Source organism: Dioscorea cayenensis, chromosome 15 (genome assembly GCF_009730915.1).
Source record: "Dioscorea cayenensis subsp. rotundata cultivar TDr96_F1 chromosome 15, TDr96_F1_v2_PseudoChromosome.rev07_lg8_w22 25.fasta, whole genome shotgun sequence".
Classification (NCBI taxonomy): Eukaryota; Viridiplantae; Streptophyta; class Magnoliopsida; order Dioscoreales; family Dioscoreaceae; genus Dioscorea; species Dioscorea cayenensis.
Window position 1 is genome coordinate 10,328,488 of NC_052485.1, and position 23,920 is coordinate 10,352,407.

Consider the following 23,920-nt stretch of genomic DNA (forward strand, 5'->3'; position numbering starts at 1 on the left):
TCTTCCAAGTTTGGTCTTCAAAGATTCTCCAAACTTGATCTTCAATTCACCCAAGTTTGGTCTTCAAATCTTGCCTTCAATAGATCTTCAATCAATTCAATCATCAAGGATTCTTCAAATCATATCTCCTTCATGCCATGAATAGATCTTTCTTTAATTAAGCTCCACCATATTTAGTCTTCAATCAAATCACCTAAATATGGTCTTGATATGATCTTGTCTTCATGTTTCCAAGAATAATTCTACCAAGATCTTCAAGATAGCTTCACCATGATCTTCAAGATATTTGACCCCATGTTGTAGACATACTAAAAATAGCTCCACCAAGATCTTCAAGATGTTTGCCTTGCACTCCAAGTCAACTTGTCATGTCACCATACTTGCCACATCACCAATTATGCTTTGTCACCTTGGTTGCCACGTCACTTGGTCTAGGTGTCAAATCATGCCAATAAATAGTGCGATTGCACTAACACAAACGAGAAAGAGTTTTATGTAATAAATGGTAGTTTGGTAATTTGATAATTACCAAACTTTCCCATCCAACGGTGTAAACAGTTTCACACCACCCCCCTGTGAATCACTTTCCCTAGTCAAGTGGAAAGTGATTACAAGGAGACCATATTATTTTTAAGAACCAAATGCTTGAAATAGATTCACCCATCTTACTTTGCAGGGAAAGTAACAACTTTACATCTTAGTGATTTCTAAAAGTATAGACAACAATTTTTTAATAAAATTACAACCTATCTCTATATTATATAATAAATAAAGAATAAAATTTATAAACCTATGGTTAAAAATCAGTCAAGTTTGGATTATTTTTCGTGAAAATAATGACCAGGAGTAACATTTAATAATAATAATAATAATAATAATAATAATAATAATAATTAAAAAAAAAATTATGGGTTACAAGTAAATTCTTTTCTGTTCATGCGCAACCATGTAAAATCACATAAGATAGTGTGTGGGTCCCACCCCGAAAACAGAAACTAAAAAATAAAAAATAAAAAAAACAACTTTCATATGATAATCTTCACGGCTAAGTAAACCCTTTTGTGGGTTTGTTTTTAGGCCTCTTTATTTTGTTCGCTTCTTTCCTTCACCGCGCTCTCGTCGTCTCCTTCGCCCCCTTCTCGTCTTCGAACCATGACCAGCTCTTCCGCCCCTTCTCGAAAGGTTCCTTCTTCTTCTTCTTCTTCTTCTTCTTCTTCTCATCATCGTTTATGGTTTCCAATCCTGCGTTTTGTTTGCTTCTTTTTGGTGTTTTCTCATGTTCCCTGGACTTCTTTTGCTCTTTGTCTTTAGGTGCTGAGCAAGATCGCTTGTAGTCGGCTGCAGAAGGAGCTGGTTGAATGGCAGGTTAGCCCTCCCACTGGATTCAAGCACAAGGTCACCGATAACCTTCAAAGGTTTGGGAACCCTAGGGCTAAATTCAATTTTGAGTCTTGTGCTTTTTCTTTCTTTTTGTTTTTGTTGGGAAAAAAAGGGAGGAATGGTTGATCTATTGTTTCTTTTGTTGATTTGGATTGTGGTTTTTGAGGAAAGGTGGGTTATTGAAGTGGTTGGAGCGCCGGGGACTTTGTATGCGAACGAGACCTACCAGCTCCAGGTTGATTTCCCGGAGCATTACCCCATGGAAGCGCCACAGGTTGGGCGAGTATTTGATTGCCTTTCTTGTGTTTTGGTTTTCACTTTCATGTTTGGATTTTGATTGGGTTTTTGATTTGTTTGTAGGTTATATTTTTAAATCCTGCTCCTCTGCATCCTCATGTTTATAGCAATGGGCACATCTGTTTAGGTAATTTTTATTTTCCATTAAAAAGAGGAAATGTTCTCTTCCTGTTGTGGTCCTTTATGTGAATTGGATTCTATGGTTATTGTTTTGTTGTTTGATTGCATGATAATATTTGAGTGGTTCCTTGTTTGTTTGAATTTTTTTTTAATATCTTTTTCTATCAACAAAAACTGTAGACTTTATCTCTTGTCGAAAGCGATCTTGTTGGATATGTCTTGGAATTTTATGTATTTATTTGTTTTATGTGATCACTATCTGGGTAGTGGCAAACATAAAGTTCCTGCTTTTTGTCAACCTAAGTTCTTTTCTTTTGCTGGTGGAAATGCACATTTATTTCTTTTGAGTGTTGTATGGTTCTTTGGTTGGATACTTAAGATAATTTCTGCTTGCGTTGGTTCTTACCTTGTGCAATCTTTAAGGAGGGTATAGATTGGGTCTCTGTGGGAGAATAAGTTTGGCCTTATGTCAGTTTCAATTGATGCTGGACTGTCTTAGTATTGCACTTTCTGTTCTTTCTTAGTTTTTTTCTTGATATTGCAAGAGGATCTTTTGTTGATTAAAAATTAAATTGTGGATAGAGATTGTTTTCAATTTATCTCTGGAGGTTGGCAGCATATGTGTGTATTTTTTTTACAAATTATATGCGATGGAACACCAAGCTTTAATCTGATGTGTCTTGCAGTAAAAACTTACTACTTCAGTTCAATTGCCTGAAATTTTGGTCTTCATGTTTCCGATGCCAAAATTATCATGTTCACCATTTCAAGCTGTTATATGAGTCCTATTCTCTTGGGCTAATTCTATTTCTTGAACTTTCTTCAGTATCTAGTATCCCTTTGTCCTTTGCTTTTCTCATAAGAATTATAAAATATATGTTCCATGCTCACTTATTATGAATTAATATTATTCAGTTTTTGTGCCAAAAGTTGCACGAATATGTGAATGCCCAGTATCTTGAAAAACTATTTATGTATGTGATGGTTAGGGAATTGCAAACCATTTATGGACCATGTGCTATCAAAAGTGGTTTTAAATACAATTTCTTAAAAGTATCAAGCTATTATAAAAAATTAATATAAATGTTTTGAAATATATTAAGAGTAGCTCTCTATAGTTTAGACAATTATGTCTATATTATTTGTGCAACATCAGCTATAAGATCATATAATTTTCATCCAATACAATGTGCTTGTGTGCATTCCTTTTCATCCTTCTCCAAGTTATCTTCCCAAACGATTATTGGTTCTCTCATTCTCGTTTAACCAAAAATAGGATGTTTCTTCCTTGCAAAACATATCTCCTATTATGTATGTGATATTAATTCCATGCCAAGTAAAGTAAGTTTAGTGAATGTTTGATATGATCTAAACATTATGCTGTGAAAGATGGCAAAGGGGGAAAAATCCAGAAGTACTTGGAGGAGCAAATTAAGGTGTGAAATCTGTCTGTGGTAACTAGAACTAGAACTATGGCATTGGAATTGGATTGTGAACGTTGTTCATCGATGGCTCCTCTGGGGTTACCCTTGGATCCATCCAATGTGCTATTTGGTTTAAAGATTTTTAGGCTATCTGTTTGTTTTAGTTATATTTCAATGGACTTCTTTCTTGACATTTATTTTTGGTTTAACTTGGATTGCTATTTGTAATATATATATATATATATATATATATATTGAATTTCTATCAATGTGGGGTTCGGGTACTAACGAATTGATTTTTTTGAACAGAAATTCTCTGCATAGCATTAGTGTTGTTTTGTGAAAATGGTCTCCTTACCAAAGTTTGTCAAAAGACCTTTTGGTTCAGGCAACACCAGAATTAGTGGTCAACAACATTTCTTTTAAGTCACAAGGTCATACTGTTTGAAGATGCTAAACAGCACATAGCAAGTTGTTTGTTCCTCTAGCTCTTGGTAAAAGTCGTAAGACACAACTAGTTGGCTAATCTGCTTGTTAGGTTCTGTATGGCCCCCTAGGACCTTCCAAATGTTGCCAAGGGACCAAAGGGCACTGATTGTGTCACATAGACCTCACAAAACATTTAGATAGTTGAAGGTTTGCCTTGTGGTAGTTGTGGTGAGCTACCCCTTACGCCTAACGTATTCGATCTGACCGGTTTGCTTCTTAGCACTACTAGGAGCTGGCAACACGCCAGGTGCTGATTATCCTTTGGCCATAAACAGCCTGCTGGTGCCAAATATGAACTGATACTTAAGATAAAAAGGCTGAACTAGTCCTAATCAATATTTTGCTGACTGAATATGCAGATTTGCTGTAAACCAGGATTATTTTGACATTTTCTTTGTATGGTTTTCCATTTTGACAAATATGATAAGACCATTGGGAAATATTCTCTTCCAGTACCACTTCAATATAATTTGGATTCTACTGTTGATCTGGTAAACATGATGAGGACTCTTAAATGAATTTGGGTTATCCTTCTCGTTAACCAAGTTTATGACTATTGTTTTCCCATTAATTCATTATCAGCATAGATTTGAACAAGGGAAAAAAAAAGAATGATGTATGACAATTTACATTTCTCTCCTGCAACTGATATTTTGCTGCATATTGTCAACAGATATATTATATGATTCGTGGTCCCCAGCGATGACTGTAAGTTCTGTCTGTATCAGCATTCTATCCATGTTGTCAAGCTCAACAGTGAAGGTTTGTGTGGCTTTTTCCCCCCTCATGAAGACCACATTTTAATTGACCTTAGATGCCGACTTCTTAACGATACTGACTTCTGAATATTTGTGTTTGCAGCAACGTCCTGTTGATAATGACCGCTATGTCAAAAACTGTAGGAATGGCAGGTCTCCAAAGGAGACAAGATGGTGGTTCCATGATGACAAAGTATAAGATCGGCATAACTGCCTCCAGAAGTAAGTGTCTGACTTCTCAGATAAAACTTGGGCCATACTTTTAACTCATTGGATGCTCTTATGTATGAGTATCTGCTGATTTGAATTCAAAGCTTTCAGGCTTTTATGTAAAGTTGCATACTGTGGTATTTGTAAAGAAGAGCTGCTATATAAATGCCAATAATTTCCCAATAAGGTGATAATAGCACTCGATGGATGCGTACGTTTAGTACGAAACATTTTGTTTTGCTGGTTGTATTCCCTGTTTAATTGTACTGTTTAATCCTTCTGATTTAGAAATTTGGGTATTTGCTGTTGGTGCAGAAAAGCTTTTATTGTGTTATCAAACTTTTATTTCATGCATTCTTGTTTGGGAGCTTTTGACATATTTGGGCAATTGGGTAATTTTCATACAGATGCAAAACATGATATGTTTGTTTTTATATATTTTTTTAGGGGGAAAATTCCGGTTCAGCGCCTCATTAATTTCAGTGACTTAAAAGGCTTTATAATTTTCACAATGGTCAACAAATCTTTATATTTTATCTATAATATCTCTGCAGTCCGAAAGTACCTTTGTGTTTTTTTTTTCTCTTATCCTTCATCTTTATCATCTTTTTTTCTTCTTTTAAATATTTTTTTTTCCTTTCGTTTTGTTTCTTCTTCTCCTTTCTTTCTCTTTCCTTCCCAGATATGTTTTGATTTTTTTTTTTTCCCTTTTTCTATTCTATTTATGAACTTCATCGGCACTTTTGTTCATGTGTATTTTTTTATTGTCTTAATTATGTTGTAAAACTCTGTTAACAATAATTATTGTTCTTGCATGAGTTACAGTTGCGAGGGAGGACCAAGAGAAATGGGAATGAATTATTGTTCTTGTATATGTTTCCTCTTTTTCATTTTATCTGATTAAACAACGGTAACAATATTTGGTCATGAAGAGGTTAGGAAAGAATACAGAAATGGGGCCATGGTTCAAATCCGACACTTCATCTTTTTTACATTTTTAAACACCATCCATCCGCCGAACTGTTAGTGAGATTGCTGACTTGCTAGGTGACCTCTAGGTCATTTTAGATACTAAATTGGTAAGAGTTAGCTGAACCACTAGTGTATCCAAGTGTTCATCTTCTTTGTATTTTTTTTTATAAATATTCTTTTCTTTCTTGGTATTCTCTTCTTTTTTTTAATAGTCACATTCTCTTATTCTCTCCACCGCCATCACCATCACCATCACTCTCATCATCAACCATTATTGATGCTTTCATCTATCACTGCCACCTCCACCACCATTCTCATCCATCATCACCATTATTAGCAATGCCAGCCACTCCCACCACCATCTTTTACTTTTTCCTCGTTGTCCGAGAAGAGAAGGGAAGTGTAGTTGGAGAAGTCAAATACCACATTTCCCTATCTCCCCACACAATGAGGAAGATAAAGAAAAAGAAAATGAAAATGATGATGGTGAAATACGATGAAAGATGAGAGACTATATTACATTTCTTTCTCTAAGGTTGGTATCATTGTATAGCAATTTAGCTCCACTATCTAGTAGTTTCGTATAATGGTACCACTATGCTGAACTACTAGGTATAGTAACACAAATCTGCTTGATAATGTTTGCCGACCTGCTATTGTTTTCTTCATTCATCTTCTTCTTCTTCCTCCTCCTCCTCCTCCTCCTCCTCCTCATTTTAGTCATATTCCTTTATTCTATTATCATTTACCACCACCCTTATCCATCACCACCACTTTTATTTACCACTATCACCGCCATCACCCTCACTCTTATCCACCACCGGTATCACTCTCATCTATTACCACCACCACCTCATTTGCCACAACTGGCGTCACCTTTTTTGATGCAACTCACTGCAAAACAATAATTAAGCACAAAACTAGATACCACCAAAAGAGATTTACATTGATCCAAAAGAGAATTACATTAACCAACTAGAGATTAGGGGATTAAACCAGGACATCTCACTAGAAAATGGAAACAGTGGAAACAAAGAAGTACAAGAGAATAGAAGAAGACAATCTCAAATTCAAAGTTGGCTTTCCATTCAATTCGCTCGCCTTTTATACTCTTACCGCCCTAATTGCCGCCTCACCCTTCTCTAGTGACTTCTTCCAACCAATTCGCAAGTATTCAGCTCATCATCCAATGGCAAGTATAGCCCTGGCCCCAAAGTGTAACAACATATAATTCCCAGAGGTAATTAATGTAAAATCACTTCTTCTAATAACCTTTAATATATAGTGAATTTTTAATTGTGCCATCTTCTTTATGAGTATGAGAATTAACTACCAAGGGTAATTACAACGACCTTCGGGTCTATTGGTATACGGGTCGCCGATAGAACTCTTACCGAGTGGTGAGAGTTCGATTCTCGGCTGAGGGCACATTTCTGGGAGTTGTGAATGGTGATTGTGTACGGGTGGTTCCAGCGCCCACGTGAGCGCGGCCCCGTCCCCACTTGTTCCACCAAGGCTTGTGCACGTCCCTGGGTCTCTAGTGGGTTCGCCCCGCTCCTCTTTCCCAAAAAAAAAAAATGTCTTTGTTCCCGAATACTTCCCTCCAGCAACTAACTTTTCTTTAGACACCATCTTCATTATTCACACTTATTAACTATCCTTTGGAGATCTCATTTACCACAACTACTATCATTTTCTATGATGTAGCTCACTGTAAAACAATGATTAAGTGCAAAGCAAGACACCACCAAAAGATATTTACATTGATCCAAAAAAGATTTACAATAACCAAGTAGAGATCAGGGGATTAAACCAAGAGATCTTGAAAACACTAGAAAATGGAAACAATGGAAGCAAAGAAGAATAAGAGAAGAGAAGAAGACGATCTCAAATTCAAAGTTGGCTTTCCATTCAATTCTCCCTCCTTTTATACTCTTGCCACCCTAATTGCCAGCTCACCCTTCTCCAGTAATTTCTTCCAACCAATTCACAAATATTTAGCTCATCATCCAATGACAAGTATACCCTTGACCCCATAGTTTAACAACATATAACTCCCATGGGTAATTAATGTAAAATCCACTTCTTCTAATAAACTTTCAAATATAGTGATTTTCTAATTGTGGCATTTTCCTTATGAGTATGATAATTAACCACCAGGGGTAATTAATGTCTTTATACCCAACACTTTCCTTCAGCTGCTAACTTCTATTCAGACACCATCTTCATTATTCACACCTATCAACTACACTTTTACAGTTGTAACGACAGACCCTCCTCACCCTCACCCTTCTCCTCCAAACAATCCTTGTCATCAAGGATTTAATGAACAAAATTCAGGAAATTCATTTGCAGAACATCATAAAATTCCCAAGAAGCTTCATCTGGAGAACAATCAAACCACTATAATAATGCTTTGGCACCTGCTCTAATGAATCTTTTCACTAATTGCCAATCTAGGATGGCAATCAGTTTCTTCTTAACTTCTTCAGTTTCATTCATAAATTCTAGCCAAAATGATGTTACTTCTTGATTATCCATCTTCTTCTTCAATTGTGATACATGAAACACATTGAGAATTTTATCTCCTACTGGCAATTGTACACGCTAGGCCATTGGTCCTATTTTTTCTTTCGCCAACGCCACGTAATGACCAAAGAACTTCACAAACACTTGTGACTGGTCCTCTGTGCCACTAAATTTTATCTATAGGGTTTTAGTTTGATGTAAACCATATCTTCCACTTGAAATTATTTGTCTGTTTAGTGTTTACCCACCAATTGTTTTATTCTATTCCTTGCTCTGGACAAATTTTTTTTGATTGATCTCAATACATTTTCTCTTGCTAGTAAGCTTCTATCCAAGAGTTCAAACCTAGAAATAGTATCCCTATATGGTAAGTGCGTTGGAGGTCCTCGACCATACACTATTTCATATGGAGAAGCTTTAATTGTTGTATGATAGTGTCGTGTAACCACAAACGCACGGTTTATGCCAAGTAGTATAAAAAATGTAAATCCCTCGAGATCAAGTGCAGATTACTAATCAATTGCAACCTTAAGCTATTTAGGATAATTATGACACAATTGTGAACGAATTAAAGTACTGAAATTGAACTATAAAATGCAAGAACTAATAGTAAAGAGGGACATGGTTGTGGATTTTGAAGTTCGGTCAAAGATAAACCTGGGGTTAGGAATTAATAATAAGGTGTAATGGAGATAGTGTTAGGCCATTCTCAAGCTTAGGCAAGTTGTTTTGAAGGGTATCTATCATTTAAAACCAGTCTCCCTCTTTCAAGAGATGACTAGTTGCTTTTGATCAAACTAATCCCTACTTTTGTGGTGATTAACCTTCACAAAAAATCTTTTTAAAAATAAATGATAGTGCATCACACCCTCAAGAAACCTTGGTGAGAGGTTTCATATTTGATCTCAAAAGATCCAAGGCCCAAGTTTACCTTTAAGCAATCCTTGGTCTTTATGATCAAGCAAGTGAATGCTTTCACCTTCACGAGCTACTTAAGCACAAGGTTTATGACCCAATCAAAGATGCCTTGCCATTAAACATAAAATATTTTACATAATACAAGCAAAAATCAACCATTAACATCTTGAACTAATCCCAACCCAAGATAGGGTTCTACACTCCATGTTTGAGTTACAATATGAAGAACAACATAAATATAAATACTGCTCATGCAAGTACAGGGTTCAAAACAGAAAGAACTCCCTTTTCTTCACCCCACGGGTACTACAACCTTGATCCTTAAGATTTCAGCCATAACTTCCTCTTCTTTGATTCCCTTTTTTTCTTGTTTTGCTCCTTTCAGAGTCTTTTCTAGGTTTTCCTCTTGTTCCTGCTACCACCCTCCTGTCCTTTTTTTCTCCTCTTGAAACCTGTTGTGCATAATTATTTCATTATTATTACCATGCATCTAGCTAGTAATCCATCATCAATCATACATCTTAGCCTTTGTTATGATTTTTCCTTCTTTTTTGTACAAACTACTCCTTTTTAGTTGTTTTGTTTGTAGAAGGCTAGAGCTGAGCAAGAATTCTGTAGCCTAAGGATCAGTTTCTGGAGGGCACACAACTCGCCTGTGGTCTGTAAAGTGATCTGGGGCCTAGCTTCCATCTTTGGCTATAAAAAAGACCATAAAGGGGTTTTAGGGTAAGAATGACAGGGGGAAAAGGGTTGACGGCTGGAAAAAGAAGAAGAAAAGCTCTGAAGACTTAGAGGAAGGCTGAAGAAGGAAAAGAGAGCTGGAAATTGAAGAACATACCCTTGTAGACATCATAGGGAGTCCTCTCAACCTCGTTGTGCTGCTTGTTGCAAAAACTTCTATTATTTCTAGTTTTCTTTGTAATTGAGATAATGTGTGTGTAAAACTTTACTTAGGTTTGGGATTAGCCCAAGGTGTTGAGTGTTTGATGTGTTGATACTCTTTGTATGGATCTTTTATGCTTAATGATAGATTTCTTGAGTTGATTTCTGATTTAAGCACACAGCTTGTAATTGTGAAAGCATTACTTGCCTATCTTAGAGATCTAGGTTAACTGAAAGGATAACCTGGGCCTTGGAACCTCTTAAACCACCCCGAATCTACTGAAAAGTAATTCTTGAGGGTTTATCACTTAATCACCGTGCTTATTAAGATCTTGAAAAGGTTTATCTACCACGAAAGTAGGAGATGGCCCTATCAAGACCTAACTTGTTATCTCTTGAAAGAGAGTGACAAGTAGCTTAGGATTAATGTCCTTCAAGAGATCTTCCCAAATCTAATCTAGATCCAACACATCCTCCATGCTACACCTTGTGGTGAGTTCCCAAACCTAAGTCTATTTAACCTGAATTATAATCCACAACCCTGTCTGTGTTCCTCCAGTCTTGATTGTGTCCTATTCCCTGCTACTTATTGTTCCTACTTTCCACCTTTTTAATTGTCTAGATAACCCCTTGTTGCAATAGATTGGTAATCATACTTGGTCCTCGTGGGATCGATACTTTATTACTACTTGGCAAAACCATGCGCTTATGGTTGTGCAACAAGTTCTTGGCACCGTTGCCGGGGACCATAGTGTTGATATTAATTGAATTGCAACCTGGTTAGACTAGGCATTTTATTCTCTGTTTTCCCATTTAGTCCAATTCTCTTAACTTGTTTTCTTTGTAGGTCAATTCTCATTCTATGCAAAGAAATCGAAATCTTGGAAGTCTGTTATAACTAGATCAAGAATTTGAGAGGGATTTCCGGCTCCAATATCAAAGGAAAGCAAAGCTTAAAGAGTCCTCACAAGCATAAAAAATGGAAGATAACAATAAGACTTTGAGGGAGTTTGCAGCCCCGAGTGCTTAAGGATTGCATTCCAGTATTGCAATGCCACCTGTTGAAGCAAACAATTTTCAGCTGTAGCCAGCACTTATGTCATTAATTCAGCAAAATCAGTTTGGAGGTTCACCAGTAGAAGGTCCATACCTCCATCTCTCTGTTTTCCTTGAATACTACGACACTATTAAGCTTAATGGAGTCCCGCAAAATGCAATTAGACTCAGACTTTTTCCTTTCTCATTACGGGACAAGGCTCGAGCTTTGTTGCATTCACTGCCTGAAGGTTTTATCAAAACATGGGATCAATTGCTCCAAGTTTTCCTCTCTAAGTATTTCCCGCCAAGCAAAACAACCCAGTTACAGAACCAAATCACTGGTTTCTATCAAAAGGATGGTGAATCACTGTATGAGGCCTGGGATAGGTTCAAGGAGCTTATGAGACTATGCCCACACCATGGCTTGGAGAAATGGCTGGTCGTTCAAACATTCTACAGTGGATTAAACTATAATTCTCGCATTTCAGTTGATGCTGCATCAGGAGGAGCTTTGATGAACAAAAAGGTGGATGACGCTTATAGTTTAATTGAAGACATGTCTCTCAACCACTGCCAATGGGCAAGTGAAAGAAATACCACTCCAAAACCTACAGGAAGACATGAGGTGGAGACCTTAAACCTAATTGCAGCCAAGGTGGATGCTCTAACTCAAAAATTTGACAAATTGAATGAGAATGCTCCAAGTACCACCAATGTCACATGTGAAATCTGCGGGTCCATAATACACTTAGCTACAAACTGTCAGTTGATCGCACCCCCTCTTCAGAACCATCATTGGAGCAAATGAACTATCTTAACAACTTTAGTCAAAGACCTATCAATGATCCATTCTCCAACACCTACAACCCTGGTTGGCGAAATCATCCTAACCTTTTCTACAAGAGCAATCAACCTCATTTTGAGCAAAATCTCAGCTCTAATGTTCCTAGACAGCCACCAGGATTTCAGCAGAGAATTTCCAATCCACAACCAGTGCAGAAATCAAATTTAGAGGCCTTGCTAGAGAGTTGTTGCAATACAAGCCAAGCAGAATGAAGAGTTCAAGCAACAAGGTCAAGTCATGAATAAAGCAATTCTGCAGCTTACTTCCAAGGTTGATTCCTTAGCGACCCACAACAAGATGTTGGAAAATCAAATTGCTCAACAAGCAAGTTCTTCATCTAAACCCCCAGGGATGTTTCCAGGAAAACCAGAAATTAATCCAAGTGAACACTGCAAAGCCATAACTCTAAGGAGTGGAAAGCAATTGGAATATCCCAAGTCAAAATAGACAGAAAATGAAACATTGGGGGAAATCCAGTTGAGAAAATTGATACACCACAACAAACAGTTGAACACAACAGTGGAGATGCAGAAAAAGTTGATGAGGCACCGAGATACACACCACCAAAACCTTACATACCCCCTGTGCCATTTGCACAAAGATTAGCCAAAGCCAAGCTGGACAAACAATTTGGAAAGTTTCTGGAAGTTCTTAAGAAACTATACATCAATGTTCCTTTCATAGAAGCTTTGCAACAAATGCCATCATATGCAAAATTCTTGAAAGATATTCTATCCAACAAACGGAGATTGGAGGAGCATGAAACTGTGGCATTAACAGAGGAGTGCAGTGCCTTAATCCAGAACAAATTGCCTCCAAAACTGAAGGATCCGGGCAGCTTCTTGATTCCATGTGAAATTAGGGCAGCAAGCTTTGAGAAGGCTCTATGTAATCTAGGTGCAAGTGTTAGCTTTATGCCTTTGTCGGTGTGCAAGAAACTAGACATGGGAGAGTTGAAGCCGGAAACAATTTCCTTGCAACTCGCGGATCGATCTGTCAAACATCCAATAAGTATTCTTGAAGACATCCCAATCAAGGTTGGTAAGTTCTTTGTACCCGCTGATTTTGTGGTGTTAAAGATGGAAGAAGACACCCAAATTCCCATCATTCTTGGAAGGCCTTTCTTGGAAACTACAGGGGCACTTATTGATGTCAAAAATGGCAAGCTTTCTTTAATTGTTGGTGAAGAAAAGGTGGAATTTGATTTGGCTAACTCTGTTAAACGTTCTTTTGTTGAAAGCTCTTGTTGTAGGGTCGATGATCCCCTCCACTTGTGTTTGGTACATGATGAGCTGGAAGATAATGAAGATGGTGAGAGTGAGGATTGTGCACAGCTGTCGCTGCCTAAGGAGCTTCTGCGGCACCAGCAGGCCAGAACTAAAATTCTGGAACCAGTTTCCACAGTACACAACCCAGAAAAACTGTAAAGCTCCAAAGGTAGAACTAAAACCTCTGCCATCCACTCTCAGGTATTAATTCTTCGGACCCAATTCCACATATCTTGTGATTATTAATGCTAATCTAAGCATAACAGAATCTGAAAAACTTCTCAATGAGCTTAGATTACACCAAAAAGCCATAAGATACACCATAAAGGACTTAAAAGGAATACAACCTTCAGTTTGTATGCACAGAATCCTACTTGAACCTGATTTCAAACCTTCCATTGAGCACCAAAGAAGATTAAACCCCAATATGAAGGAAGTTGTTAGGAAAGAAGTGCTCAAATTGCTTGATGCCGGTGTAATTTACCCAATTTCCGATAGTGAGTGGGCCAACCCTGTGCAAGTAGTTCCCAAAAAAGGAGGCATGCCCGTTGTGAAAAATGAAAATGATGAGTTAATCCCAACTAGAACGGTCACGGGTTGGAGGATGTGCATTGACCATAGAAAATTAAACAAGACAACAAGGAAAGACTACTACCCACTCCCTTTTATAGATCAAATGCTAGAAAGGTTGGCTAAACACTCTCATTTTTGTTACTTAGATGGATTTTCTGGTTTTTACCAAATTCCTATCCATCCTAGTGACCAACACAACACCACATTCACTTGCCCTTACGACACTTTTGCCTATTGGAGAATGCCATTTGGTCTTTGTAATGCTTCCACCACCTTTCAACGTTGCATGACAGCCATTTTTTCAGATTTTATTGAACACATCATGGAGATTTTTATGGATAACTTTTCGGTGTATGACACAACCTTTGATGATTGCTTAGCTAACTTGTCTAAGGTGCTATACAAGTGTCAAGAAATGAACCTCATCCTTAACTAGGAGAAGTGTCATTTCATGGTAAAGGACGGCTTTGTGTTGGGACATGTGGTGTCCGAACATGGCATTAAAGTAGATAAAGCAAAGGTGGAAGTCATAGAAAGAATGCAGCCACCGACCACAGTTAAAGCAGTCCGTAGTTTCCTAGGGCATGCGGGATTCTATCGGTGCTTTATAAAGGATTTCTTAAAAATTGCAAAACCTTTAACTAATTTGTTGGCTAATGATGTTCCTTTTGATTTTGATCATAGCTGTTTGGATACATTCTGCAGGTTGAAAAAGGCATTAACCACTGCACCAATAATTCAGCCACCTAATTGAGAGTTGCCCTTTGAAATCATGTGCAACGCGAGTGACTACATGGTAGGGGCTGTGCTTGGGCAGAGGAAGGAAAAGAGATTAAATGCAATCTATTATGCGAGCAAGGCCTTAAATGAAGCCCAAGTTAACTATGCCACTACAGAAAAAGAACTCCTGGAGGTTGTGTTTGCTTTTGACAAATTCAGGTCCTACCTCGTTGGCTCGAAAGTGATAGTATACACAGATCATGCTGTGATCAAATATCTTTTAAGCAAGAAGGACGCAAAGCCAAGACTAATTAGATGGATTCTCCTCCTTCAAGAATTCGACCTTGAAATTCTTGATAAGAAAGGTGCAAAAAATGTGGTAGCCGACCACATCTCAAGATTGCATCAGGTTGTGGATAAGAATGGAGAGAATGAACCGGCTATTAATGATGCATTTCCTAATGAACAACTGCTAAGAATTTCTATAATTGAAGCTCCATGGTTGCAGATTTTGTGAACCACCTAGCTTGTCAAATTCTGCCACCTGATCTGAAATTCCAGTAGAAGAAAAGGTTCTTTTCAGACTTGAGGTATTATTTTTGGGATGAACCATTTCTTTACAAGCGGTGTGCTGATGGAATACTTTGAAGATGTATTCCAGAAGATGAAGCAGAAAATGTCCTGTCCCATTGCCACTCTTCAGCTTATGGTGGTAACTGTAGCTCTTCAAAAACTGCATCCAAAGTACTTCAAGCTGGGTTCTATGGGCCGACACTTTTTAAAGACATGAGGAAATATGTGCTTGCTTGTGATTGCTGTCAAAGAATAGGAAACATCTCAAGGAGACATGAAATGCCTCTTAATTACATCCTTGAGGTGGAAATCTTTGATGTTTGGGAAATAGATTATATGGGGCCATTTCCATCCTCATGTAACAATAGATATATTCTTGTGGCTGTGGACTATGTTTCCAAATGGGTTGAAGCTATACCATCCCCCAACAAATGATGCTCGGACTGCAATTAAGCTCTTCAAACGGGTAATTTTTCCAAGGTTCGGAGTTCCTAGAGTTGTCATAAGTGATGGAGGATCACAGATCATAGAAAGACAATTCGAAAACCTCCTTATAAAGTACGGGGTAACACACAAGATTGCCACACCGTACCACCCTCAAACAAGTGAGCAGGCTGAAATTTCAAATCAAGAGATCAAAAACATACTTGATAAAACAGTCTCGACAATAAGAAATGATTGGTCACTGAAACTTTATGATGCCATATGGGCGTATAGAATAGCCTAGAAAACCCCAATTGGCATGACCCCATTTCGTTTAATTTATGGCAAGGCTTGCCTTTTGGCGGTTGAATTGGAACATAAGGCATTCTAGCAGTCAAGGCTCTCAATTTTGATATGAAGACAGCTGGTGAAAAGAGGAAGCTTCAAATACAAGAACTGGAAGAATTGAGATTGGATGCCTATGAAAACTCAAAATTATACAAGGAAAGAACCAAATTGTGGCATAATAAGCAGATTTCTCATAGAGAATTTCAAGAAGGAGATTTGGTCTTGCTTTTTAATTCATAATTCAAGCTTTTTCTGGGGAAATTAAGGACAAGATGGTCAGGACCTTTTAGAGTGATCAAGGTTTTCCCATATAGCGCTGTTGAAGTTCACAGTGAGACAGCAGACACCTTCAAGGTCAATGGACAAAGACTGAAGCATTATATTGTTGGAGAACTCATTGAGGAAGGGAGAATTTATGCTCTCCCAAACCCTCCCATCACTGAATAAATGAATGAAAAGGGGGTCGTGCTCGTGACCTTAAATGAGCTCATGTTTTTCTTTTTGATTTTCAGTCTTTGTTTTATTTCTCTATTTGTGTATACAAATCTTTAATTATGTTAGCTGATTCAAGTTCAGATGTTTTCTACAGATTCAGAGTTGCTCCAGAGATATTTTCTGCTTATTTAATGTTCAAATGTACAGATCAAACTACCAGTAGCTAGTGTAGACTTGTCAGGTTCACCTAGTATGAAACACAACCAGAGTGCGTCAGGGAACACAGGTGTCGATCATACACTGACAGGGAGAGTCCAAAACAATTTTTCCTCCAAATTTTCCAATTTATGCTCCCGATCCCAAAGCCCACCCTCCACTTTCCACCCACCCTCATTACTTTTTCTCTCGCCCCAAGACTGGCCTAAACATTGCCTATGCCTTTCCCCATAATCTTCTTGTCCTTGCCTTTATTCCACATTACCTTTTCAATACAACCGAGACAACCTTCCCATTAGCTATTCATCTTCCAATTCCCTCATCCCTTCTCTAGTACTTACTCATTTCAATACAGCTCCCAATATTCTCTTACATAGCTCAAATCATCAACCTGAAAACTCCATCACCTCCACCCATTCTCACCCTCCCTTTCCACTACCTTACCCTGAGCTCCACTTGTCTCACCTTCATCATGTAGACCAGGAGAACTAGACGCACAGCTGTTGCAACCAGCTCTGAGGACCAAACACCGCGACCTCCTCCGGCAAGCCACCCGTCCATTGAACAGCTGTTTGACATGCCTACTCACAACATCATCTTCAGGGATGCTTTCCAGAGGAACAGGTGTACCAAGTTCTCTCCAAACAGAGAATCATCCCCACTGGGTACATCGATGACAGTCTCCTGCACACTTTAGGTATTTTCTATGATGTCTACTGGATGGTAGGCAACCTAGGGTGGACCGCATTCATTAATATGAGATTCCCTACTTATGAGCGCTTGACCCTAGAGTTCCTAAGCTCTATTGAGGTCCACATCCTTTACGGTCCAGGTAGTGAGGAGGGCGAGATCACATTTAGACTCCTTAACCAATATTTTAAGCTTAATCTGGCCCAGTTTAACAAAATTTTTGGTCTTCCAACCAGTGGTGATCGCCGGACATCCAAAGACTTTGATACCACTGATTTTTGGCACACCCTTACCAATGAACCCAAATACGAACCTTCAATTGCTAGGGCCACCAGTCTTAGGAATCCTTGTTTCCGATACATTCATCGTATAATGGCCCTTTCTCTATTTGGTCGTGGTGATTGTGAGGCTATCGTTAGACAATCCGAGCTCATGTTCCTCTGGGTAATGCTCCACAACACCCCTTTAGACACTGGCGCTCACTTAGCGAGCCAATTTGCCAAAGTTGGCAAGGCTTTTTCGAGTGACATTGTTCTCGGCGGTCTCATTACCCATATTGCCTTTGCTTTCCACTGTAACTTGTCTCCATTTTAGAGAATCCTAGGCAATATTCGGCTGGACATGGAAGCCTACATCTCTATGAAAATGATAGTAAAAGAAGCTGATGTCTTCTACCTCACTCTCAAGGGGGCCACACCACTTTATCCTCACCCCGACCCCGAGCGGACCTTTGTCCACTGCCGTGAAAACTGTGGATTTCCTTGCCTGATCCCTCCTGTACCACAATACGCTGAAAATCCCCCTACAGAACAAGATCCACAACCCTCACGGCAAGTTCCACAAGCCACAGATAATCTTGTGTGCATTATGACTGCCCTCGACACCATTTCTGCTGAACAACAAGCACAGAGGCCAATTTTAAACCAACTTCAGCAGCAAACCAATTCAATCTATGAGTGGCTAGTCGCGCAAGGCCATTTCCCTCCTCCACAGTAGTCTGGTCAGTTCCACCCTCCCCTTTGCTTACTTTTTATTAACTTCTTAACATTGAGGATAATGCTAAAAGTAGGCTTGGGGAGTTAGTTTAATAGTTACATCCTTTCATGCATCCCTTCATGCACTTGCATTTGCATATTTATCTTAAAAAAAAACAAAAACAAAAAGACAAAAACAAAAAGACTCTTGACATCTGAAATCTTATGATGAATTGTTTAGCATGATACAAAAAAGGGCATGGGGTAGTTGTTGCTATCTAATGGTGATTGGATTGTACATCTTGCATGTGCATAAGCTGAACTTTGCTAATCTCATTGTTTGTGATCTTGCATTTTAATTTAGTATATACATTTGCAATGGACTCTTCTTGAGATTTTGTGACCCCATAGCATCCTCTTTGCCTAAGTTAAGTTCTCCACTAAAAGGGAAATGATATAGGTGATCTTCTGAATTTTGAATTGAAAAAAAGAGGTCTATGGAAGCACTCCTCTATTTTCGTGGGCTATTTGCTATCGAGACATGAGTGCATCTATGTCGGATTGTAACAAGTAGAAGGGTGGATCTTGTGCATAACCCGCACGTTCACCCTTCGAATAAAAAAAGATAAAAATCACCACATCCTATGTTAGTCGGACAAAGAATTGAAAATCTGGAAAAAAAAAAAAGTGAATGAAGTGTTAAAGAAATCCTATTGATCCCTCTAATAAGAAACTTGGCTAATGGATTGTGTATTGGGAGTTCCATAAGGTCTCTAAGATTTATTGCATCTATATATCCTGTCTTAAAATTCATGACCACTTGCATGTGAGGTGAATCGATTTCTTTTACAATGCTCGTGTACAATCTGTCCTGTGAAAAACAATCAACTACTTCATGACCTTTATGAACTCTCTTTATGGTTATGCTTGTGTCTTGTGCTAAACAGTATATCATTTGATTTCTATAAACTTCCCATGTCATGATGTTTAAATGTAGCATTGCTTGAGGGCAAGAAAGAATTTAGGCATGGGGGAGTTGTTGTACATAACAATTTCATTATTATTACCATGCATCTAGCTAGTAATCCATCATTAATCATGCATCTTCTTAGCCTTTGTTATGACTTTCCCTTCCTTTTTGTACAAACTACTCCTTTTTAGTTGTTTTGTATGTAGAAGGTTGGAGCTGACCAAGAATTTTGTAGCCTAAGGATCAGTTTCTGGAGGACACACAACTCGCCTGTGGTCAGCGAGAAGTACCTGAGGTCTGTAAAGTGATTTGGGGCCCAGCTTCCATCTTTCGCTATAAAAAGGACCATAAAGGGGTTTTAGGGTAAGAAAGACAGGGAGGAAGGGGTTGACGGCTGGAAAAAGAAGAAAAGAAGCTCTAAACACTTAGAGGAAGGCTAAAGAAGGAAAAGAGAGCTGGAAATTGAAGAACAGACCCATGTAGACATCATAGGGAGTCCTCTCAGTCTCGTTGTGCTACTTCTTGCAAAAGCTTCTATTCTTTCTAGTTTTCTTTATAACTGAGATAATGTGTGTGTAAAACTTTACTTAGGTTTGGGATTAGCCCAAGATGTTGAGTGTTTGATGTGTTGATACTCTTTGTATGGATCTTTTATGCTTAATGGTAGATTTCTTGAGTTGATTTCTGATTTAAGTACACAGCTTGTAATTGTGAAAGCATTACTTGCCTATCTTAGAGATCTAGGTTAACTGAAAGGATAACCTGGGCCTTGGAACCTCTTAAATCACCCTGAATCTACTGAAAGGTAATTCTTGAGGGTTTATCACTTAACCACCATGCTTATTAAGGTTTTGAAAAGGTTTATCTACCAAGAAAGTAGGAGATGACCCTATCAAGACCTAACTTGTTATCTCTTGAAAGAGAGTGACAAGTAGCTTAGGATTAATGCCCTTTAAGAGATCTACCCAAATCTAGTCTAGATCCAACACATCATCCATGCTACACCTTATGGTGAGTTCCCAAACCTAAGTCTATTTAACCTGAATCATAATCCACAACCCTGTGTTCCTCCAGTCTTGATTGTGTTCTTTTCCCTGCTACTTATTGTTCCTACTTTTCACCTTTTTAATTGTCTAGATAACCCCTTTTTGCAATAGATTGGTAATCATACTTGTCCCTCGTGGGATCGATACTTTATTACTACTTGGCAAAACCGTATACTTGCGGTTGTGCAACAAAACCCCCAGTCTGATGTCTTTTATACCAAATGACAAATACTGGGCCCCAATGCTTTTATAGGCCACAGATGTGCTGTTTGGATAGCATGGTTGTGTATCTAAAGAACGTTGACCCACATTGTTGCTTTATTCTTATATTTGGGACATCCTTATTTGGCATGGGAATTGGGGTCAATTACACCTTTGTGTATAGAATAATCGAAAGAAATAGATTGCATAAAACGTGAAAGAAATTAGCTGAAAATGCTAGAAAATGCATGATAAATAAAAATTAAACAACTAGATCCACGCTGAGAATTATGCAATTTGTATCTACAACAAACTTCCCCAAACCTAAACCCTTGCTTGTCCTCAAGCAATACTACAATCAAACATCAAGCTAAGGGGTGTTGAATATATTCTCCTTTCTCAGACAAAATTCAGATAACAAAATTGTTTGCCATAGGACATAAACATAATCTGCAAAGCAAGATCATAAAGGACATGGGCAATTGAACTCACCACAGGTTAAAATGCACACAAGTATCACAAGAGGAGATTAATTCATCCCACATACAAATGGTCATGGGCTTCAAATAGCATATACATATGTAATGAACCTTAAAGAATCCCTAAGACTCCTTACACAAATTAGTAACCCTGTTGTTTATTTGAGGGATCAATAAGATATGATTCAATAATACAACTTTTGACTTATTTATTTATTTATTTATTTTTTTAAAGATCCTAGGTTGAGATTAGGTTTTTTGAGGGATGAGCATGCCTTTTAAGCACCCAAACACACAACAACTTCTCTAGTTCTCAACGTTAGGTGATTTTTCTTATATTTAAATGTGGATTTTCTACTTGCCAAACGCTCTTATTTGGAGCCGGAACGCCAAGCTACTTAGCTTCATTAAATGGTGGAACACTCTTGAAACATTCATTAACCTTTGTACAAAACTTGCCTATCACATTTCTGTCTCATTTGACATTTTAATTTTCTACTCAACTAGGGTAAAGAAAATGTTTTGAAAGCCATGGAATCTTAAAAACAATTCATTACAGAAATATATATCAAGTTAAAGCTTGTGAGATCATAAGCAATGGGATTAGCAAATTCAATCCAATGCAAGTACTAAGTGTGCATTCCAATCACCATTAAGCAAGAAGAACCAACCCATTCCTTTCAATGTGCCATACCAAATGAATTATTATAAGAATTCTGAAAGTCATCATGGAAAATATATATATATATAACAGAAATTTCATGTTCCTAAATGAGTAAAGATGTTCATGTAAATGGCATGACATGTATATTGACAGGGTGGTATATCATGCAATGATGCTAGGAATGAACTAATATAGTGCAAAATATATGATGGTATGTAAATGTTAGGCGAATGCAAGAATACATGCATGGATGCAAGACTACTTCTAAACTATTTCTAAACTCCCCCAAACCTAAATTCTACATTGTCCTCAATGTTTGATAAAAATAGCTAAGGGGTGGAGATTGACTAAATGCTGAGGGTGGTGCAAAGTGGCCTTGCGTGACATGCCACTCATACATTGCGTTGACCTGGTGTTGCAGTTGGTCAAGAATATACCTTTGCTCTAGTTGTTCAGTAGTAATGCTAGTGAGGACTGCAAAAATATGCGCAAGGTTATCAGCTAGTTGTGGTGGTTCTTGTTGTGCTTGATGTGTATTGGACTTAAGAGGAGTTTGTTTAATGTTAAGGGGTCTAGGTGGGTCTTGGGCTAAAATAACTCCAATTTTCACAATGTCATACTGTGGTCGGCTCAGGGTCGGGGAGAGCATATAGGGTTGTGTCTTCTTTAAGAAGAAGGCCGCGGATATCTCCTTCTTTAATGATCATCTTCATGGCAATGCAAGCCTCCAAATCCATCCTTATGTTACATGAAATTTTCTGAAAGGGAGACAAGTCACAGTTAAAAGCATGAGCAATGGGAGTTATGAGGCCACCAAGGGCAACTTCATCGGAATATGCGTTGTCAACCTTGGCAAACTAGCAAGCTAAGTGTATACCAGTGACACGATCCGAATTGCTTGTGTGAACAGCAAGTGCACAGGTGTTGAAGTAATAAAATACCTTGGTGAGTGGGTAGTTGAATCCACAGGGAACGGAAGTATTACTAGTAACCAATTCTTAGTTATCTAGTCAAAATCAATGGATGTGATGAAATGAACTAATAGCAAGAATATTAATAAACAAGCAAGCGGGCAAGAAAGAAAGTAAAGGAGATCTCAATCAATAAAGGTGAGGTACCAAGGCAATGCTCCCCCTAGGATCTAACATGAAACTCAAGATTTGCTAAATGCTTCTAAACCGAGTTTAATGAGTCAAGGTAATCCAAGAACAACCGGCCCTTGCCTCCAAGCCACTGGTATTAGTCCCCTACAAGGTCCCAGTGGAGAAATCGCTCAATCTCAATACCTCACATCTCATATGACCGCAATAAGCTCTAGGGATACCTAAGAGTAAAACCGATTCCTAAAGATAGATCTAACCCTATTTCTATGTGAAAGATTCCTAACCCCTTACAAGGTCCCGGCGGAGAAATCTATCAATCTCACGCCTCACACCAAATATGATTGTATAGAGTCTAAGGAATACGGAGATAGGAAACATTCGTCGAAAGGGAAAGGGGACACTTCATTATCTCATGACTCATCCTCTCAACCCTCTTTAACCTTGGAGTTCTAACTCTAATGGAGATCTCTCTCTCATCAAAGTAACAAATCATGCACATACAATCAACCACAAAGATCAACAAAACATGCAAGCAATGGGAATGCAAGATTAAAACTCAAATCAACTCGAATTTAATAGAAACATAAAGCAAATCAATACAAAATATAAGATCCTAGGGTTCACATGCCCAAATACCTACTAGGGTTTAGCTCTCCATGGGGCAAGTTACAAAACAAAGGTTAATACAATGAATAGCAATGTAAACCATAGAGAACACACCCCCCCCCCCTACCTTTGAATTCATGATGATGGCCTTGATGGGTAGCTTAACGTCTTGAAGAATCCTCCTCCGAAGCTAGGTTGCTGAAGGTACCCTCGATGCTATGACGGAGAGAAATTGGGGCAGGAAGCTTTGAGAAGGCTCTATGTGATCTAGGTGCAAGTGTAAGCTTGATGCCTTTGTCGGTGTGCGAGAAACTAGACATGGGGGAGTTGAAGCCAACAACAATTTCCTTGCAACTCGCGGATAGATCTGTCAAACATCCAATAGGTATTCTTGAAGACATCCCAATCAAGGTCGGTAAGTTCTTTGTACCTGCTGATTTTGTGGTATTAGAAATGGAAGAAGGCACTCAAATTCCAATCATTATTGGAAGGCCTTTCTTGGAAACTGTAGGGGCACTTATTGATGTTAAAAATGACAAGCTTTCTTTAACTGTTGGTGAAGAAAAAGTGGAATTTGATTTGGCTAACTCTGTTAAACACTCTTTTGTTGAAAACACTTGTTGTAGGGTTGATCTACTTGAACAAGCTATCAAAAAGGAGTTGCCAAAACACATTTCCAAAGATCCCCTCCAGCTGTGTTTGGTGCATGATGAGCTGGAAGATGATGAAGACAGTGAGAGTGGGAATTGTACACAGCTACAACAGTCCAA

At 38.3% G+C, this 23,920-nt stretch overlaps 3 protein-coding genes and 1 non-coding gene across 4 annotated transcripts; 3 read left to right on the forward strand and 1 right to left on the reverse strand.

The window, feature by feature from the left end:
- Nucleotides 1-1,035: 1,035 nt before the first annotated feature.
- LOC120277477 (probable ubiquitin-conjugating enzyme E2 16) lies at nucleotides 1,036-4,908 on the forward strand. Its single transcript, XM_039284337.1, has 6 exons — nucleotides 1,036-1,182; nucleotides 1,312-1,415; nucleotides 1,552-1,654; nucleotides 1,741-1,804; nucleotides 4,384-4,472; nucleotides 4,572-4,908. Exons 1-6 carry the CDS (start codon nucleotides 1,153-1,155, stop codon nucleotides 4,665-4,667), a joined length of 486 nt encoding a protein of 161 aa, XP_039140271.1. The 5' UTR covers nucleotides 1,036-1,152; the 3' UTR covers nucleotides 4,668-4,908.
- A 6,167-nt stretch (nucleotides 4,909-11,075) lies between these two features.
- On the forward strand, nucleotides 11,076-12,073 carry LOC120277685. The gene is made up of 2 exons (XM_039284538.1): nucleotides 11,076-11,721; nucleotides 11,805-12,073. The coding sequence occupies exons 1-2, from the start codon at nucleotides 11,076-11,078 to the stop codon at nucleotides 12,071-12,073; spliced, it is 915 nt and encodes a 304-aa protein (XP_039140472.1).
- LOC120278304 lies at nucleotides 11,338-11,443 on the reverse strand. The gene has a single exon (XR_005541641.1). It is a non-coding gene; the product is annotated as a small nucleolar RNA R71 (small nucleolar RNA).
- A 486-nt stretch (nucleotides 12,074-12,559) lies between the features above and the next one.
- LOC120277686 lies at nucleotides 12,560-13,288 on the forward strand. The gene has a single exon (XM_039284539.1). It carries the CDS (start codon nucleotides 12,560-12,562, stop codon nucleotides 13,286-13,288), a length of 729 nt encoding a protein of 242 aa, XP_039140473.1.
- Nucleotides 13,289-23,920: the final 10,632 nt, after the last annotated feature.

Excerpts from the sequence above, each read along its gene's own strand:
- LOC120277686 (XM_039284539.1), top strand. The coding sequence starts at position 12,560 with ATGCCATCATATGCAAAATTCTTGAAAGATATTCTATCCAACAAACGG.
- LOC120277685 (XM_039284538.1), top strand. The coding sequence starts at position 11,076 with ATGTCATTAATTCAGCAAAATCAGTTTGGAGGTTCACCAGTAGAAGGT. Across the intron at positions 11,722-11,804 it reads ATTGAATGAGAATGCTCCAA|AACCATCATTGGAGCAAATG; the intron begins GTACCACCAATG and ends CCCCCTCTTCAG.
- LOC120277477 (XM_039284337.1), top strand. The coding sequence starts at position 1,153 with ATGACCAGCTCTTCCGCCCCTTCTCGAAAG. Across the intron at positions 1,183-1,311 it reads CTTCCGCCCCTTCTCGAAAG|GTGCTGAGCAAGATCGCTTG; the intron begins GTTCCTTCTTCT and ends CTTTGTCTTTAG. Across the intron at positions 1,416-1,551 it reads GTCACCGATAACCTTCAAAG|GTGGGTTATTGAAGTGGTTG; the intron begins GTTTGGGAACCC and ends TTTTGAGGAAAG.